Raw genomic sequence first — 21,162 nt, 5'->3', positions numbered from 1 at the left:
CCATGCAGTGTTTAACACAGCTCTAAGTGAATGAAAACATCTAGCTGAGGTTTGAGTCTGAAAGTGCACCGTGTTTAAAACTATTAATTCTTTAACAAAATAGTCGACTCAAAGTCGAATAAATGAACCGTGTTAGGTTCGGATCTTTTGCTTGAACGTATCGACGTCGATACATTACATCACCAAATATGTAGTTCCAGATCCGGTAAAAATGTGAACGAGCTTTCCCTTCAGATACTAGGGGAGCGCGGGAATCACAGGACTGATCATGACACGAAGATGATGATTACTGACAGATGGAGATTCGGCTGTGGGGAATAAAGGGTTAAAGTTCATTTTTCACAACAATACCACTGTATAGCCAATCTAGTGTTGTGTTTGTTCCTGTCATTTTTTTAGATTTTTGATACAGTAACCTATACTGCAGTGCGGGACTCATCGACCGTTTGTTATTAATGGAAGAAGCAGCAAAGACTATTATGTATGGGACTTTGTCAGACATCGGCAGGGACTTTATCAGTAACTGTTACAGTTCATATGGACCAGTTTTTTCTTCCTTCAGATCATGACATGCAAGCATGATTAAAATTGTTGCCTTGTTTTGTGTAGTTCTCAAAATATATGTTTAATTGTATGTTATAAGCTGTAATCGTCCCGCGCATCTATTATAGATCAGTGCTTGTACTGTATCTCTCAGGTTAAATCTGTATGGGCTATTCACATATCGCATCCTAAACCACGTTGAAAATGTGACACATGCGTCTTCCTTTACTGATTTAAATGCTTTTGTGAGCTCGTGATCTTCTGCTGTTTGCCTTTGCTATGTCCCCCGTCAGCTGTTCCTACACACGTGCGGTGTGATAATTTTTTTTTTGAATAGTTCAACTTTTGCCACTGTGTGGATTATTACTGAATGTGAGTTGTTGTTATTACTGGGGTTAGGGTTAAGAGTACAGTCATATGCTGGTGTTTAACTGCATTGCTTTATTGCATTCCTGCATTGGGCTCTCACACACTGCTACTTTATAGCCGTGGTGGTCATTTCTCTCTGTCTCGCGCTGAACGCAGTCGACCCATCACAACAGACTGGGTCATCAGTCTAATCAGCGCAGATTAGCTTCACGCTAAGGAGGGATTTGGGAACAAATGAATATGGGAAAACATATGGGAGTGGTTGGGATAATTAGGTAAAAATAAATGTATATTAGGCAACGCAGTGGCGCAGTAGGTAGTGCTGTCGCCTCACAGCAAGAAGGTCGCTGGTTCGAGCCTCGGCTGGGTTCGCGTGGGTTTCCTCCGGGTGCTCCGGTTTCCCCCACAGTCCAAAGACCTGTGGTACAGGTGAATTGGGTAGGCTAAAACTGTCCATAGTGAATGAGTGTGTGTGGATGTTTCCTGGAGATGGGTTGCGGCTGGAAGGGCATCTGCTGCCCTTATATTAGCAACTTTATATTTGCTTGTGAGATCAGGCTGGTTATAGTATGTCATTGTTTGTTGGTTGCTGTGACTCACCTATGCAGTCATCTGTAACAACCTTATTTCCGTCGTCACATTCCTCACCATTGAGTTCCTGCACTTCTCCATCACCACAAACTCCATTCCCATCCCTCATCCTCTCAGTTGCCTGGAGCGGCATCAGCTAAATGACAAACAGAAGCTCATTTTCCCAAAATGCCAGTATATCAGCATGTTTTTTTGCATTATATATTCTTTAAAAAGTCCTGTACCTGAATGGGCTCCCATCCATTTTCATCTTTAAAGTAAAGCGACCTCTGATCCTTTCTGAAGGCGAGTGCATTATTTTCATGGAGACCTTTTAGCTCTTCCTCACTGCCCACAACAAATATCTAAACAGGAAGATCAGGAAACAAAACGATTAAGATGCAGATATGAAACCTGAACGAATGGCCTTATTGATTCAGTTGCAAACAGGCAAAGTAAATTTGATCTTGAAGCTGGATGGGAACAATGTGTACTAGGCCAAGGGAGAGAATGTACCCACAGTGATATTAAAAGGCCAAAAAGCTGGACTTCCTCACAAATCATGTCTAAATAAAATTCTGAATATAGTTTTCTGTAAGAACAAGGATAAGGTGTAGATAAAACTGTTAGTTTTTCTTTTCCTATTGTGATAAATCTGGGGTGGCACGGTGGCTCAGTGGTTAGCACTGTTGCTTCACAAGACGACCTCAACAAGAAGGTTGCTGGTTCGAGTCCCACAGAAATGCCAACTGGGCCAGTTGGCATTTCTGTGTGAAGTTTGCATGTTCTCCCCATGTTTGTGTGGGTTTCCTCCAGTTTCCCTCACAGTCCAAAGACTAAAGACTAAATTGTATAGTGTATGAGTGTGTATGGTATTAACATGAAATAACTTAACATAAACATAAGAGGCTGAGAAAACTGCTCAATGTGGAAGAAAATTCTAGATGGCGCTTAGAGGTTTTTGCATCTGAACTCTTTATATATTTAAGAATGTTGGAAAGCAGCAGCCGCTGACTTACATGGTATTTTTTGTTCCTACTATTGAAGAAAATGGCTGCTGGTTAACAACATCCTTCAAGATATCTTACTTTTGTTGTTCAACAAAAGAAAGACATTGTTGGTGAAGTATCACTTTAAATGTAACAAAATGTCATAAAATTTAAGAACATCAATTGCTGATATTGATTTCATGGTGACTTTAAAGTGTAAAAATAAATTGACGCCATTTATACAATTTTTATTGGGAACAACTTATCTCTGCATTCCATTCTAAAGTAAATATGGTTTGTTTTTTAATCAAATAGTAATGAAATAAATTTTTTTTTAATTATTTTAACTTGAATAAACTTGAATTTTCGCTGGTTCAAGCCCCGGCTGGTCAGTTGACATTTCTGTGTGGAGTTTGCATGTTCTCCCCGTGTCCGTGTGGATTTCCTCCGGGTGCTCCGGTTTCCCCCACAGTCCAAAGACATGCGCTATAGGTGGATTGATTAAGCCAAATTGGCTGTAGTGTATGTGTGGGAAAGTATAGGTGTTTCCCAGTGTTGGGTTGCGGCTGGAAGGGCATCCGCTGAGTAAAACATATTTCGGATAAGTTGGTGGTTCATTACACTGTGGCGACCCCTAAAGGGACTAAGCCGAAAAGAAAATGAATGAATGAATGTAGCTGTGATTCATTCTGGTATGTAGTGCCGACTAAAATCCACATTCACAAGCAACAGAAGTGAATGGAAAGCCATCAGCATAAAAATTAAACAGTGTTGGGCTTACTGCAGGAACTTTGTCATATTTATTTCGATGTTGTAAGGGGGCACTGCCTGGACTGAGAGAGGGGAAGCTGCAGTCACAGACTCCAGGAGGACCAGGCAATCCCTTTTCGCCTTTTTCCCCAACTACAAACAGCCCTGTACATTATGAGACATCAGGAAACTAAATTAAATAGATTGCACATAGATTAGTAATGCAAAAATGTACAAAAATGCAGTGGTGGAAAGAGTACTGAAAATCATACTCAAGTAAAAGTAGCATTACTTGCCTAAAAATGTAGTGAAAGAAAAGTGAAAGTATCTGAATAAATACAAATAAATATTACTCACCATATGAGTAAAAGTAGACCTTTCAAAAGTACTCAAGAGTAGTGAATAGTGAGTATTACGCTGTAAAAAGCTGATGCATTTACATCTAATTTGTGGACGTGTGTAAACGTAACATTCTGTAGTGTATTTAGTCATTGCCCAGCAGGCACACAACATCATAAGATGTTAATATTAGGTTAGATTTAGGTTGTGATGTCAGATAACCAAAATTCAATGTCTAGCCAGTGTCTAAGGACAACGTTATTTTGATGTACAATAACGACGTCAAATAACGTTGATATTTGGTTGATTTTAAGTTGTGTTAGAAAGTGACCAAAATCCAACGTCGAGCCATCATCTTAAACCAACGTCATAGTGACTTCAAATACTGGCAATTATTAGTCAGGTACGGCAACCAAAATCCAACATCTGATAGACGTTATAGTGGTAACGTCCACACAACGTCAAGCTGTAACATCATTAGACATTGATATTTGGTTGATTTTAGGTTGGACGTTGGACATTGACGTTGGCCTGACGTTGAGTTCTGATGTCAAACCGATTTTTATTTAAAACAAAATGCAACGTCCCCACGACGTTGGGGTAAAACTTCAATCTGACGTCATGTTGACGTCTTGTGCCTTCTGGGTGTTTAATGCCATTTCGGTTTTCATACAGTAAACATCCTTCATTTTTTCATCAGTGACATGCATCTAAACAGTCTCTGGGTGATAGCGAGTAAAGATTTTGGACATCTTCTTGGACACTTTTAATGCTTACAAACAGTTTGCTGCAATTATAAATCACCCATGTCTTAAGGTAGATCATTATGATGCAATTTACCTCTTTACTTCTTTCAGCGATTTGATTGGACAGGAATCACAGGACTGATTTTTCTAATCCCCATAGACAAGAAAAAATAAAGTAGTGACTGCAGGTTGAAGGGAAGTAGTTTAGTAAAAGTACCGATACGGCACTAAAAATCTACTCTTTTAAAACTACTTAGTAAATTACAATTCGTGACTTACAGTAGTTTGAGTATTTGTAATTTGTTACTTTACACCACTGCAAAAATGTCATTAAAAAGTGCAAAAACTGGCCTGCCAGAAAAAAACTAATTTTCACAAAACCTTACTTTTACTGACCTCCACTGAAAAATAATAATGTTTTAGTTAAAAAAAAATTCTTTAGGGTTTAAAAAAAGTGAAGTTTTTGTAAATGGCTTTAAACTGTATTAAACCAAATTTTGTTGTTCGCATTTGAAGAACTTTCTTGGTGTGTGTGTGTACATGGTATCCATGGTATACCTTAGAAGGACCACACAAGTATAGCAATTCCAGTCAGTTTTGACTTTGTGGGGGCTTTTTTCTGGCCCCCAAGACAAAAACAGCAAGTACAACATACAGAATGATGAATTTTGGGAATTGTAAAAAGCAAGAATGTTTTTTGAAGGGTTTCAAAAAATAATAAAAAATAATTATGTCTAATGTAAGAGCTTACAAAGAAATGTTTAACTATAAATACATAGCTACAACTGTGTGTGTGTCTGTGTAATTATTAAATCTCCTCACTTAATGAAATACAAAGACAATTGAGGAAATTTTAGTTTTTAACGACTAATAAATCCTATTAAATCATATTTCTGTTTTGTGATATTTATAGAAAATTATAGTAAATAACCTGCTATAAAAGCTATTAATCGAAATAAAAAAGCCTTTCCAATGTCCTTGTTAATATAGTGAAACACCTGCTAGTGTGTGAGTGTGTATGTGCTATCATACCTGATGCTGGTACACCAGGAGGTCCAGGGTGGCCCCTGGGTCCAGGTGGACCAATGGGACCCACTGGCCCTGAGAAACCTCTCTCTCCATCAGCTCCCTATGCCACAGCATGCAAAAATAATTCAGCTGACTCATCTTCACACGCTACTGTTAAAACATTCAGCTAAATATGATTTCAATATGAAAATATGTAGTCTTTTCTGCATTTTTAAAATCAGAAGTGCATCAATTAATCCAGTTTTTAATATCACATACTGTAATATCTACACTACCTGAAAAAAGTCTTGTTGTCAATTTTAGTTGTAAGAGCAACAAATAATAACTTGACTTCTAGTTGTAAGATGAAGGAGGAGGCATTGAAGATGAATCCAAAAAATCTTAATGAACTCTGGGAGTCCTGCAAGAATGCTTTCTTTGCCATTCCAGATGACTTTTTTTAATAAGTTATTTGAGTCATTGCAGAGATGTATGGATGCAGGCCTACAAGCTCATGGAAGTCATACACAATATAATTATTTTTTCACTGCACCATGACTTTATATTCTATACTGTACATTATTAAGTACAAGTACTACTGTTAAGTGGCAAAGTAAGACCACACTGTCCAAATTAAATAATTCAAAATCAAGGCATGATCCTATTTTATTTTGGTAAAATAGCATAATATAGAGGGCTTTGCCTTTCATTTAAGCCACTTCTGATACCAAATGATCAACTGGAAGTCAAGTTATTATTTGTTGTTCCTAAAACTTGGATAGGCAAAAAGACTTCTGTCAGGTATATATCAAAATAAGCTAAATGTGCTAATTTTGTGCTCAAATGTTATTACTAATGATAAAAAAATTAAATATAAAAAAACCACTACAACATATATTTTTGAAAACAGCACTGCTTCTTTCGAACAACTAGAAGAACTGGAAATGGTCGACTGTGGCATAATAAAAGCCATGATATACCATGATAATGGATATTTTAGCTCCTTCATGAACGTGATTTCTGCAGGGCTCTCATTGGATGTAATGAAGATGACAACTCCCATGATTCCACACTCAGCCATGTCATCATCAAATCTTTATTTGTTGTGTATATGTGCATCCACTAGCATCGAAAACTTTAGGATTTTTTAGGTTGGATAGCCCGGTGGCTCAGTGGTAACACTCTTGTTTCACAGCAAGAAGGTCACTGGGTCGAGTTTCAGCTAGGCTAGAAGACATTTCTGTGTGTTTTGCCCACAGTCATGCGGACGACTGAATTGGATGAATTGCATAAACAAAACTGGCCTTAGTGAATGAATGTGAGTGTGAATGAGAGAGTGTATGGGTGTTTCGTAGTGCTGGGTTGCGGCTAGAAGGGCATCTGTTGCATAAAGCACATGCCAGAGTAATTGGTGGATCATTCCACTGTGGTGAATGAGTGAATTCTTGGATAGAAAATTGAAAACAACAACAACAACATTCAACATTGTGACTATAAAAGAAAAAAATCTTCCTGACACCAAACCAAATGGTTGTGAATGTATATATAGCAGAAGCCAATGCTAGATGCTTGTGTTGAAATGACTTTCAAGACTGAGACATGCGCAGTGATCTTACATGTGTATTTGTTAAAACATTGACTTGATTGATAGTAGGAATCTTTAGCCTACGGTAACAGCACTGGTATTTCCCAGCAGTTAGTAAAGACATTCCCAGGAAGTGCCTCTCCTCAGTGTAATACAAGAGCTCGGAAACTTGAGCGGCAGGGCTGGATCCAACATCAGAGGCCCTGCTGGTCCAAATCCAGGCACCAGCATGATGAGATTTTCAACGCCTCAGCTTACGAAATGACACTCACACTCATATAGTCACAATTTGACCCGCTGACTGAGGCAGACAGGTTAACAGTGATGTGTGTATGTGGGTTTTAAATCTGACCGAGGCTCTTTCTGTTAATGATCCACCATCTAATCGTCACTTCGAGTCTCAATATCAAAACCAAGCAGTAGAGCTCTAATGTGGCGTAATGCGTGTGTCCCTCACCTGTTTGCCTCGCTTGCCTGGTCGTCCTGTAGGGCCACGTTTCCCTGACACACCAGATTCACCCTTGGGTCCCATTTCACCCTGGGGAAGTGACGAGCAGGGGGAGGTTAAGAGAGAAGGAGCGAATCACAAGCATAGGATTGATTTTATTGGTTAAAATGTCACATATACCTTCTGTCCCAGCATACCAGGCAGTCCAGTAGCTCCCTAAAGAAAGCAGACCAGACATACAGTCATTATAAATGCATGTTTATAAGTTAAAATCTAAATAACAATGTTTAACAGAGTTTTTAAATGTTTTTATGTGTTTTTTTGCATTTTAAAAAACTACAACAAAACTACAACAAAAAATAGAAGAAAGAGAGAAAAAAACAATACAATACAATAATAATACATATAAAATACAATACATAAAAACACTAACCTATGACAGAACAACCGAACAACAAAGGGGGACAAATGCACATGGAAGCAAAATATAATTTAGCTGGTCAGGTAATGCATAAATAAAATTAATTATAAAGTAACATTGTTTTTGTATTACAAAAATAAAAAGCATTATCCTGACTATACTTTTATTGTCAAATAATAGTTTGGGCACATTATTAAAAACATAAGATATAGATTATGAATAGTGAATATCAATTACACTCAATCTTTAATTACTTTGTTATTAACAGGGAAGCAAGCATGTTTACAATATCTCTACCCCACATACCAAATTTAGGTACAGATTCATTTTTCCACATTCCCAAAATCCCCATTTTGGCGATTACCATACTAATTAACATGGCTTGTCTTTCATATTTATTAAACATCTTTAAATCACTAAATATCCCAAGAACAGCTATAAGTGGACATGGTTCAAGATTTTTTTTTGGAGGGCTTTAGAAAAACATTCAAATATATTTTCCCAAAATTCTTATAATTTAGGACACAACAACATCAAGTGGTTAGGGATCCTTCTGCTGTTTTACACCTGTCACCGAGTGGAGATACCTGTGAAAAAATCTTATGCAGTTTCTCCTTAGATAATTATAACCTATGCAGGGTTTTACAATGACAGCAGCCTTATCCACTTGTTAAGTGTGATGTCACGCAAAGTGGCTTCCGGGCCCAATCGCTATATTAAACTGTATGGAGAGATAATTCATATATAATTCATTTTAATGTGTGATATAATTAAAAAGTGGTCATAAATGAATATTTTCTAAATTCAAATGAGTAGCGGCTTGGACCCAGAAACAGTATTTCATACGTCACCAATATGTTATGACTTAACAAGTGGATATCTTATTAATGTTATCTAAAACTACCAAGTATTCTGAGGGCTTGCTGTTGCATTTTAAGTTAGTTTGTGTGTTGATTTTAAATATTTTGTAGTTTAGAAGTTCTTAAAGACTCTGTGAACCAAAACTTTTATTTCAGTACAATGATGTATTTCCAACTGAAACAGAACACTGAGTAGGGGACAGAGCTTATTTATTTATTTATTTATTTATTTATTTATTTATTTATTTATTTATTTATTCATAAGAGGGGTGTGGTTAAAAGTATTGTGTCAAACTTTGTCAACAGTGTGTAACAATGTGCATTAGCAAAACAAACATTGTACATTTTCCATCAAATGCAGAAAAGCTAGTTCATGTTTTTATGACTTCTAGGCTGGATTACTGTACTGCTTTGTTCATTGGTTGCCCAGCATCCTCTATTAATAAACTTCAGTTAGTACAAAATGCAGATGCCAGAGTTCTTACCAGGTCTAGAAAATATGATCATATCACCCCAATTTTATAATCCCTGCACTGGCTGCCTGTTAAGTTCCGTATTGATTATAAAATATTGATTTTTTAAATAATAATGCTTAAATAAAAAATAATGCTTCCTATAAAGCTTTAAATAATCTAGCTCCTGTTTATCTAACCAACCTTCTGTCTCACTACAATCCAACCCGCTCTTTAAGATCTCAAAACTCAGGGCTTCTGGTAGTACCTAGAATAGCAAAGTCAAGAAAAGGAGGTCGAGCCTTCTCATTTATGGCTCCAAAACTCTGGAATAGCCTTCCTGATAATGTCTGAGGCTCAGACACACTCTCTCAGTTCAAAACTAGATTAAAGACTTATCTTTTTAGTAAAGCATACACACAATGCACCACATAACGGTATGATGCGTGAGTGTGCTCTATGCAGGTGAGTGGGCTTGACAACCACTGTAGGAAACAGTCTTCCAGTCTTAATGCACTAGACATTTTGTTAGAAACACTCATATGCTTTACATGTTTGTTTCTATGTTTGTTTGTATAACTACTATTTTCATTTATAACACTTAATTTTTGCATCTCGTTTAAATACACTATAAACAGCAGCTATGCTAATTATTTTCTTTATTCTATATTTCCACCTGGTAATATTCATACCGAGTCCCCCAGAGATTATGAAGCGCCATTGATGCGATCCAAGACCTGTGAAGAAATTATGCCAAGGTAACCATAATCCTGGACCAGGCCGTATCCTGAGCTAATGCTGTGGTGGTCATGGAGGAGTGGAGTGCATGGGACTGATTCCTGTAAGACCACCGTGACAGATGACAGATGACCACCGTGACCGTCACTGCATTGATCCTGTGGGCCAGCCTGATCACCCGCCAGTGACCTACTCACACCTGCAGTTCTCCACGATGGACATCCAGCGTTCTCCAGCCTCCAGCACTTATACTGCAGCTCCACACAGAAACTTTGGCCAGAGGAGAAATGGTTGTGCCCAACAGAGCCTGGTTTCTCTCGAGGTTTTTTTCCTCCATTTTGTCAGTTGGTGAAGTTTCTTCCTTACCACTGTCGCCACTAGCTTGCTTGGATTGGGACTTGTGGAGCTGCATATCGATGGATTACTCTTCAGTGTTTTAATCTTCAGCAATGACATTGAAACCACACAGAACTAAACTAAATTGAACTTCAACTCTGAAAACTGGACTTTACTAGAACTTCTATGTTAAGCTGCTTTGACACAATCTGCGTTGTAAAAGCGCTAGAGAAATTAACTAGAATTGAGTTTTGATTTCACACAGATTGCTTAATTATAAATTAATGATTGCTTTTCTACACTTTTTGGAGTGTTGCTATTTGGTTGCTAGGGTTTTCTATATGGTTGTTAAAGATCCCATGTAATAAAAATAAAAAATTTTTAGATGTTAGTATCAGTATTTTAGTCTTCAAGGATATCTAAAAGCTAGTGTGGTACAAAACAATGACAAAATTTGTATTTAGAAGTTATCAAACAGATATAAACATGTAACGCTTGCAATTTGTCACTTCCGCCTAAATGGATCAACATTTTTTTTCACATCACCTCATACAGTACTTCAGTTTCTCATCAAATCTTGACCAATCAAATTCTTTCTAGTATCTGACATGCCTCGCCCTGTGGTTGGTAGGTTGCTTAATTTTAACATATGAGTATCTGGTTGCTAGGGATTCTGTGTTTCAATATATTCTGTGAGTCTCGGTGTACCTAATATATTTTAATAGGATTTTGCTTTTGGTTTTGGGTGGCTTTTAACATTACATTTTAGTTGTTGTTGGTTGTCTTGGGTATTTTAAATGGGTGTGGGTTGTGTTTTCAGTGTGTTGCTCTCTGCTTGCTAGGGTAAACTGGATTGCTACTAGGTGGGTGTTAGCATGTTCAAAGGATTTTAATGTGTTGCTATTTGGTTGCAAGCATTTTAAATGACTAAAATGTTTTTGAGTGAGTTTTGTTGGTTGCTGCTGCTACTGTAGGTGTCTTATAAATATTTAAATATTTTGCTGTTTTGGTCATAGGATGTTTTGGGCAGCTGTTCACACTAGCCACTAATCACTAACCTTGTCTCCTTTTGGACCTGCAGGTCCAAAATCCCCTCGTGCACCCTGAAACCATTAGATTAAGTTTAGAAAATTAAAGTCATTTAGAGACCCATTCTCTACGCATTTTTACTTAGTTTAAGTATAACAGACAAATTGTACCTTCTCTCCCTTGTACCCTGCCACGCCCTAATGGGACAGAGAAGAATACATTATGCATTATGATGTATCTGAGGATTATTTTTCTCACTAAGAGAAGTAGGCAATAAACATCAAAATATAACATTAAAATTGTACACAAGTTCACCTCGTTCACACCAAGAATAATAACTATAAAGATAACATCAGCACTCAAAAATGTTGTTTATTAACCATTAACAAAACTTTGTTAAAAAGCTCACTCTCAGGATTCAAAATCTGGATTCTGATTGGCTGTTTTTGATCATCCAGAAAAAAAAATTCTGAAAGTGATTCCAATGATAGTGTTACTCTTTGTGATTATTGCTATAGTTTTAGTATGGATTAGAGCCATTCTTTCCAATTTTAAAAACTGTTAAAAAATGTTAAAACTAAATTTTTTGTTCATTATAGTTATGGTCTTGGTGTGAATGGCCTTTTTTCACCTGGAGAAAGTGACTCACTTTAGGTCCGACTGGTCCTCTCATTCCTGGCATTCCCATCAGTCCTGGGTCACCTTTCTCTCCCTGCCAATGAGGTCATATATAAACAGTAAATAGGGTTCCAGTGAGCTATTATTAGATCTATTTAGGTCCATTTCTCTTGATGGAAAAGGCAGTCAAGAGTGACACTTGCTTTCTGACTGACTGACTAGTAACAGTAGCTACATTAAAGCAGTAACGAAAGAGCACTCATTTAGTGTAGACTTTGATAAGATTTTGATTTGATTTTGAATTTGGTTAGTGCGTTATGTGACTAGATTACACAGGTCAGATGGAGTGTGGAGGTAAAACTCACCCACCTTAGGTCCCTCTGGGCCGGGCAGCCCTGCAGAACCTGGTTTCCCAGGCAGACCTGGACGCCCAGTACGACCCTATAATGACAAAGTGAAGAAATATGCGCTAATTTGCTTTTATCCACTGAATCCCAGGCAGATTTGGAAGTGTGGCCAATGTGCTGAGTGTTCAGAGCAGCTTTAATCAAAGACAAAAGCACCTACTCAGCATCCCTGCCTCTCGACAGTCCTCTTCAATCCTTTTAAACATCAGCCTATCTAATCTTTTTGACTGCCTTCCAGGTTCCTCAAACCCTCACTTTCTTTTGCTTTTAATGCTCAGTTTTGTATCTAACTTCATTTTACTGCAACAAATAAATAAATAAATAAATAAATGTGAAAGAAAAATATCCAAGCAACCTTACAACAAATTTTGTTACTTGAAAAATAACTTGTTAAAGGTGCAGTAGGTGATTGTCTTCAGAAACATTTTTTGTTGTGCTGATTGAAAGTCTCTTCACATTCCAATAGTAATGATTAAAGTAAATTGTCTAAATGTATTTATATGATTTTTTATATTCTAGGTAAGGTATGAGACTGAAAAATGTTAATCCAATTAAAATTTGTCAGGCCGACAATTGCCAGAATTCTGATATTATTTAGCCCAAACTGTCTGTCAGCTAATGTAGATTTATACATCTGCGCAGCCTTTTCACTCAGTGGACACGAAACAGAGAGTGACAGCGGTAAAAAAAAATGCTGATTCAAAACTTTAAAATCCTGAATCAATATTAAGTTACTTTTGCACGTTGGAGGAAGAATGACACCATAGCTGAAGTATATCTTTTAGACAGGTCATGTTATGTTTTAAAACTATTTTAGTCACGCAAAGCTTATGTATATTGTGTTGTTTTAAGAATGGGTTATATGCACAGAAGTGTTGTTCAGCCACTGAAATCTCCTGGCAAAAGATTGATGTGACTATTTTCAGTTTCATAAGGGACCTTTTACAGCATCGAAAATGTTGATTTTTATTTAGTTTAACATCAAAACATAAGTGAATAGCGCTATTCCACCTAGCTTGCTTTACTGAGGTGAAGTTGGTTTTATATTCACATTGGTTCATTATTAAACATTGAAACCTGTGACACGCTCTCTATATTGTTTACCATGCTACTTTGAACATTTGGTTGGAAAAAGCATGTAAGTATGGCTTAGTAATAAGTGTAATTTCTGCACCCCGCCAAATACTAAGCATACAGTAGTGGCTTTAGGACATAGTGCATGAGAGAGTGAGACCAGCAATCCTTGCATGCCTGAAATATTGCACATTATCACAAGTTTTGGTTGCTACACAACTGAAAACCTGCTAGATATAATACAGTTTTTTATTTAGAATTGTAGTATTATGAAGTACTATAAAGTTGGCAAATGACAAACTGGCAAATGACATTTGATAAACTGGCAAATGACTTAGTCTAGTGGGTTGTCTACTGTCATCTTTGAGGTGCTATCAGGATGATATCAGAAGGCATGGTTTAGAGGGAGGGCCTGTGTTTCAAAGATATTATGCTAAACGGTATTGTTGGTATTGTGATAAAAACACAAATATTCAGCAAACTTGTATTTGAGGGCGAATAAATTTTTTTTTAAATTATATAAATTAAAAATAAAATAAATATAGTCTTAGTGAGCATAAGAGATAATTTTTAAAGAAAATTTCAGTATTAGAATATTTCATTCATTTATTCACACAATAAAGGCTTAGTGCCTTTATTAATCAGGGGTCGCCACAGCGGAACGAACTGCCAACTTATCCAGAATATGTTTTATGCAGCAGATGCCCTTCCAACCACAACCCAACACTGGGAAACAGCCATACATACTCTTTCACACACATACACTACGGCGAATTTAGGTTATTCAATTCACCTATAGAGCATGTCTTTGGACTGTGGGGGAAACTGGAGCACCCGGGGGAAACCCACACCAACACAGGGAGAACATGCAAACTCCACACAGAAATGCCAACTGACCCAGCCTGGGCTCAAACCAGTGACTTTCTTGCTGTAAGGTGATCGTGCCACCCACTGTGCCACCGTGACTCCCATTAGAATATTTAATGTGTGCAAAATTTGTTCTATTATTTATTATTTAATATATACTCTTAGAATTTAATTGCACTACATTTAGGTCACTAATCAAAAAACATCTGGGACACACTGACCATGCAAACTCCACTCTACATAATATACTGATTTTCCACTAACTTGCAGCTGTCAATATGACAGAGTTTTCAATATTTTTGTTTTAAGTTCAGATTTTCTGATATAAGTTTAAACATTTTTACTGGAAATCAAGAAAAACTTTATTCTAAAAATCTTTTTAATCAAGTTTTTTTATAGTCTTCCATTAAACATCCTATGCTCCAAACGCCTTCCCTTCATTTAGCTTGAAGTGCTTAAAGTTTAGTGCAATTAAATCACTGTGTGCGTTTTGACTGAGAGCAGCAGTGCAGGGCTGAGATTAATGTTCGAGTTCAGCACTAAGGGATATTACAGGGCAGCACCACTGTGGACCGCAGCCAATGAAACAGCGCATGGCCTGACACCCTGTAAAACTATTACATGCACCAACAGAGCATGTCATAATTATAAACAGCATACGGGACTGCATACTGCAACCTGTCGCATTATAAACAGACATTGTATATGAAAGCCATCGAGTTTAAACCTAGACTTCATTATGTGAATACGTTCATCAAATTCCATCATTGGTCTTATCAATACACAGCAATGCATAAACACTTCAAAAGGTAAAAGATAAGATTCTGACCTTTGACCCTGGTCGTCCTATATCACCCTAAAGTGAAACAAAAAACAATACTTTCAGTATCAAAACAGAGTCTGAAGCAAATAGGTCAGATTTTTCTGATGTTTCACCTTATCTCCTTTAGGTCCGACCATCCCGGGAACACCCCTGTCACCCTAAAATGAAGAAAAACCTTTGAATTTATATATGAGGATATTTCATTTTATTGTTTGAGGAGGAACTTTGGTTCTACCTGCGGTCCAGCAGGTCCTGGAGGTCCTGTGGGTCCCTCCACACAGCGTTCCTTGACCTGCTCCTCCTCATCCTCATCTTTCTCAATTACCCTCACCACAGGACGAGGCAGGGCCTTAAAAAGCAATTAACAGTCATACTGTCATATGTTGGTGGTAGAAAGATGTATGCTAATGTCATGACACTCACAGGTTCTCTCTTCCAAACACCAGGAGGAGGCGGGAACAAAGGAGGTGGAGGCGGAGTTAACAGACAACAAGGGTCAAATCTGTTCAAGACATCGCTTGGATCCTGGCCTAAGCAATAAACCACACCAGATGATAAAGAGTGAGAACAGTAGTTCATTTTCTTCCTGGCAGGAATACCTGAGGAGAAATAGCACTGCAGTAAAAGCTGCAGTACGTGCAGTAAGGAACAATAGTATGACTAAAAAAAACACACTTATCTTGTGTATTCACTTTATTCTTTGCGTACCAGCGGGCACAGCCATTTGAATCTTTTTGGTTAGAGACTTCCAGTCCCATTCGCTTCCATCAATTTTTAGACATTAAAAGCAGCTTGTTATGCTGCTAGATGTTGAAAACTGATATTTTCTTATCATATGATTCTGCTTTATTTGTGTAATCAAGCAAACTTATGTTTGCAGAGCAAGTAGTTTGACCAATTTCTGGGACCAATTTATTAATTCTACACTCTCAGAAATAAAGGTACGCGAGCTGTCACTGAGGTGGTACCTTTTCAAAAGGTAAAAATTTGAACCTAAAAGGTCCATATTAATACCTCAAGGGTGCATATGAGTACCTAAAAAGTACAAAAGTGTTCCTCTTAAAATTTTTAGGTACTAATATATACTTTTGAGGTACCAATATGAACCCTTCAAGTACAAAGGTGTACCTCTTGAAAAGGTACCACCCCAGTGACAGCTCGCGTACGTTTATTTCTGACAGTGTAGTCATTTCTCCCATAGGCAGCTGAATTGGAAGTTCCAAAGCAATCACAAAGTTGGCGCCAATAGCCTAGTGGTTAAGTGCACCGACATAAAGCACCCCATGGTGCTCACAGCGACCTAAGTGCCATTCCTGGATCGAGGTCCTATGCTGACCCTTCCCCTCTCTCTCTGCTCCTAATACTTTCCTGTCTGTTCTTCACTATCCTATCCCAATAAAAAAGGAAATAAATAATTATTAAAAAAAGTCACAAAAATGAGCACACTTCCGCATTGAAGAATAAGCTCAATAGATTAAATAAATGTATAAATAAATGATTCTATGAATGGATTTGCAACTTTTGACAATTTTTTTTTCTTTCAGTAACATACTTAGTGTATTCATTGCTTGCCAAACACAAGTAAACCAATACAAGGTTTCTGCAGGTTTCATCAAGTCAAATTTAAGACTTCTTAAGACTCTTTTAAGGCCATTATGAATGAATGTTATACAGGGCTAAACACTAATGATTATTTCTAATGGCCTAATATTATAATCTAATCTAGCATTTCTGATTGGGCCAATGGAATTGTTTTTTATTTTTTGGTGGCCACAAAATTTTTTTACATACTTTAATGTGTCAAAACAAGAAACTGTAGTTATATACACTTTTTAACATAATATTTCTTTTTTTTTAATGACAAGTTTAACATTGTTAAAAGTCTATTTATTGTGGAGGCAGTTAAATAAATAATTAAACAAATGTGTTTTTGTTGGCTTTTGTTCCAAATTGATTAGGTATAACTTCTATTCAACCTAATGAGTTTTTGTTATTAAACCTCACGTTTCATTTCTATTTATAAAGATTATGTCTACTCCCCCTTACTTCTGTAAATAGTTTTTGTATAAATGGAAGATAATGTAAAGGGATATATTGCTCTGTTATTATCATGAGGAACTGTGAAACTGTTTTTAGTTTTCTTACCCTGATTTTATTAAAATGGAATGTTGGTGATTGAATGGATGTCGGCCCGATTGGGTAGCTTGGACAGAGGAAAACTAAGACCTGTTTAAAATGATTTATAACACAACACAATATTTCAGTAAATTTATTTTAGAAATTTAAGACATTTTAAGTCTCTTTAAGACCCAGCAGACACTCTGCAATAACAACAAACAACAAAAATAAAATTCTGTTACTGTCATTGGTGCTTTACACAAGTAACAGAACTGACTTGTATCTGTTTAGCTCCACTAGCTTTACAAAGCCCTTGGTTTAATATCTTATTAGCAAAAACAGTCTACCTTTCAGAGCTTCTGATGTTAGTAAGTAAAGTTACAAGTGATATTGTACAGTAATAGTATCATGAAATAGTAATGGTAAAATTAAAAATTTAAATATATGGACAAAATGGAAAAAATACACTAACACAGACAACAAGAAATTGTGATTTTTTCAGCTATGTAATGTATGTAATGATTATTGTTTAGCAGAAGCATTGTTGTGGCCTTTATGGATTGAACTTCATACAATCATACAAATGAATGTACATTTTATGACATACAGTTAGGTCCATAAATATTTGGACATCAACACAATTCTAACAGTTTTGGCTCTGTACACCAACACAATTGATTTAAACAAGATGTGCTTTAACTATGGACTGCCTGCTTTAATTTGAGGGTATTTACATCCCAATCAGGTGAACGCTGTAGGAATTACAACAGTTTGCATACGTGCCTCCCACTTGTTAAGGGTCCAAAAGTAATTGGACAATTGGCTTCTAAGCTGTTCCATGGCCAGGTGTGTTAATCCCTCATTATCCCAATTACAGTGAGCAGATAAAAGGTCCAGACAAAGTTCATTTCAAGTGTTCTATTTACATTTGGAATCTGTTACTGTCAGTTCTCAAGATGAGATTCAAAGAGCTGTCACTATCAATCAAGCAAGCCATTATTAGGCTGAAAACAAATCAAACCCATCAGAGAGATAGTAAAAACATTAGGTGTGGCCAAAACAACTGTTTGGAACATTCTTAAAAAGAATGAACGCACCAGTGAGCTCAGCAACACCAAAAGACCTGGAAGACCACTGAAATAACTGTGGTGATTGACCAATGAATTCTTTCCCTGGTGAAGAAAACACCCTTCACACGAGTTGGCCAGATCAAGAACACTCTCCAGGAGGTAGGTGCATGTGTGTCAGAGTCAAAAATCAAGAGAAGACTACACCAGAGTGAATACAGAGGGTTCACCACAAGATGTAAACCATTGGTGAGCCTCAAAAACGGGAAGGCCAGATTACAGTTCTAAAAAAGCATTCACAGTGCTGGAACAACATTCTATGGTCAGATGAGATCAAGATCAACTTGTACCAGAGTGATGGGAAGAGAAGAGTATGGAGAAGGACAGGAATTGCTCATGATTCTAAGCAGTGAAGCATGGTGGTAGTATGGTGGCGTAGGCATGTATGGCTGTCAATGGAACTGGTTCTTATGTATTTATTCATGATGTAACTGCTGACAAAAGCAGCAGGATTAATTCTGAAGTGTTTCAGGCAATATTTTCTGCTCATATTAAGCCAAATGCTTCCGAACTCATTGGACGGCGCTTCACAGTGCAGATGGAGAATGACCCAAAGAATACTGCAAAAGCAACCAAAGAGTTTTTGAAGGGAAAAAAAGTGGAATGATATCCAAGTCAATCACCTGACCTGAATCTGACTGAGCTTGCATTTCACTTGCTTAAGACAAAACTGAAGGGACCCAAGAACAAGCAGTTGCTGTAGAGGACTGACAGAGCACCACCAGGAATGAAATCCAGCATCTGGTGATGTCTATGTGTTCCAGACTTCGGGCTGTAATTGACTGAAAAAGGATTTGCAACCAAGTGAAAAGTGAAAGTTTGATTTATGATTATTATGCTGTCCAATTACTTTTGGACCCTTAACAAGGGAAAGGCAGATTTGCAAACAGTTGTAAAACCGTTCACCTGATTTGGATGTAAATACCCTCAAATTAAAGCTGAAATTAACTCAAATTAAATGTTTCATTTCAAATTGATTGTGTTGTGTATAAAGCCAAAAATGTTAGAATTGTGTCAATGTCCAAATGTTTATGAAGGACCTCACTGTATAAAATCTCTGGAAACACCCACATACTCTCCCCATTCACACACTATGGCCAAATTAGTTTATCCAATTAAATTATATCGTATATCTTTGAGTAAAACTGGAGAAAATGGAGATGCAGTGCCAAAAAGCTCCAATAGTATCTGACTGCAGATTGTGCACCCCTCATTCACCAGTATAGGGTACATTTGGGTTTAGGTGTGGGGATAGGGTTAGGATTAGGGGGTATGGTTAAGATTAGTCAGTCAGGTAGTGAATTCAGCATGGGGTGCATCATTTGGCAGGGGTGCATTTTATGGGCACAACACTTGGACTTGAACCAGGTCTTTCTCTAAGGCAAAGCGATGTTGATAATATTATTATTTGAAATATTGATTACACCTCATCTGAAGTCATTATCAAAGCAAATATCTACTGCTTAAAATAACTTTGAAGTGGATGATCCCTGAACGTTTTCAAGAACTGTATTTTTTTTAGCCTAATCACTTCAATTAAAGTTAATTTGTATAGTGTTTTCACAATAATTATTGATTCAAAGCAGCTTTATATAATTTCTACATGTTCTATATTATTTCTATATAATTTGCTAATTCAATAAAACTCAATTATGAAATAATTTAATAATTAAATATTTCTATAATTTCTAGTCCCAGACAATAATTTACAAACCAAATGAATTCTTAAAACATATACATGCATATATAAACCATGAGAAACATCCTAAATATAATGTTGTTTCCATTTTTACGAATTAAAAAAAAAAATTAACTAGCATAACGTTACCATAAAATTCTCCAAACAAATAGCAATTGGGATAAACAGAACACCTATCTGATTTTTATTTTTCCACAAATTTTAGCTGTCAGTGAAGCAACAACAACAACAACAACAACAACATGATATAAGATGTAGGTACTTGAGAGTTTCATGATTAACAATATTATTATTTATAATTCGGATTGATTTAAATTGTTAATCTGATAATATAATGTGTAATAACGAAACAAATAAATAATAATTTGATGACACAAACATATTAAACGCCTACACTTACAGTACACACACATTATTAAATACATTTAAAAAACGCATCATGTAATAAAATGTACGCAAACCACTCGCTCATTATCACTAACCGGTGTTGCTCACGTGCGCGCACACGGATTCGCGCTCTCAATCTCTCTCATAACCTACCTGTAGGAATAGGAAGGATATTATTCAGATTATACGGTGAAAGGTAGGCTGACACCGAGTACAGCAGAAACTGCAGCTGTATCCCAGTCCTGCTCGTGGCCATGGTTCTCTGAGTGTGACAAAAATACGGAGATCCGAGTCGGTTCCCGCCCTCTCACCGCTCAATCAAAATAGCGACAGCTCTGTCTCTGGCACCTTTTTTCTGCTGTCTCGGTCTCGTCTGTCAATGTGGCTGTGTTATTAAGTCGTAAGAATGACTCCCACGGAGGCTGTGGGAATCTCCACGCGAGATTGCTATTACAGTCAGGGATCTGACATCTGATCCACCCTCTGCAGCCCCTCATGCCAAGATTAGACTCATGTACTACCATACACTTAATACCACCCACCAACAAACTGACCGGATAGAATTCAGGGGAAGCTTGTGATGGACAACTGTTGTCGAGATATTTGCGAAACAAATTTTGTAAAGAAAAGAACATTTCAATTTTTAATCACAAATCGTCGCATTCTCAAATCTGATTATGTGGCAGCCTACAATGAGAAAGCTTATTTTAGGCAGGTCACTTGTTTTGTGTCTATATAGTGTAGTAGGCTATTCTACTAGTAAGCACAATGTTTGTGGAGTCAGTTTTTGAAAAGGTAGTCAATTTTTTATCTTTATTTTACATTTATTTTTTCAAACTTCCAAAAAAAAAAAAAAACA

General features: G+C 36.9%; 1 protein-coding gene across 1 annotated transcript in view; it reads right to left on the bottom strand.

Moving 5' to 3' along the window:
- wu:fc38h03 (acetylcholinesterase collagenic tail peptide) overlaps nt 1-20,784 on the bottom strand; it is a 28,297-nt gene extending 7,513 nt beyond the window's left edge. Inside the window, exons 1-15 of the mRNA XM_056479368.1 lie at nt 20,457-20,784; nt 15,396-15,502; nt 15,208-15,321; nt 15,086-15,130; nt 14,979-15,005; nt 12,171-12,242; nt 11,833-11,895; nt 11,354-11,380; nt 11,213-11,257; nt 7,528-7,563; nt 7,357-7,437; nt 5,339-5,435; nt 3,253-3,386; nt 1,728-1,847; nt 1,513-1,639 (exon numbers count right to left, since the gene is read on the bottom strand). Coding sequence (XP_056335343.1) covers nt 1,513-1,639; nt 1,728-1,847; nt 3,253-3,386; nt 5,339-5,435; nt 7,357-7,437; nt 7,528-7,563; nt 11,213-11,257; nt 11,354-11,380; nt 11,833-11,895; nt 12,171-12,242; nt 14,979-15,005; nt 15,086-15,130; nt 15,208-15,321; nt 15,396-15,502; nt 20,457-20,559 — 1,198 coding nt within the window. The 5' untranslated portion in view covers nt 20,560-20,784. The remainder of the gene's footprint in view (nt 1-1,512; nt 1,640-1,727; nt 1,848-3,252; nt 3,387-5,338; nt 5,436-7,356; nt 7,438-7,527; nt 7,564-11,212; nt 11,258-11,353; nt 11,381-11,832; nt 11,896-12,170; nt 12,243-14,978; nt 15,006-15,085; nt 15,131-15,207; nt 15,322-15,395; nt 15,503-20,456) is intronic.
- Nucleotides 20,785-21,162: the final 378 nt, after the last annotated feature.

Source organism: Danio aesculapii, chromosome 19 (assembly GCF_903798145.1).
Source record: "Danio aesculapii chromosome 19, fDanAes4.1, whole genome shotgun sequence".
Lineage (NCBI taxonomy): Eukaryota > Metazoa > Chordata > Actinopteri > Cypriniformes > Danionidae > Danio > Danio aesculapii.
The sequence above is the reverse complement of the archived record's forward strand: the minus strand, read 5'-3'. Positions and strand labels throughout refer to the sequence as shown.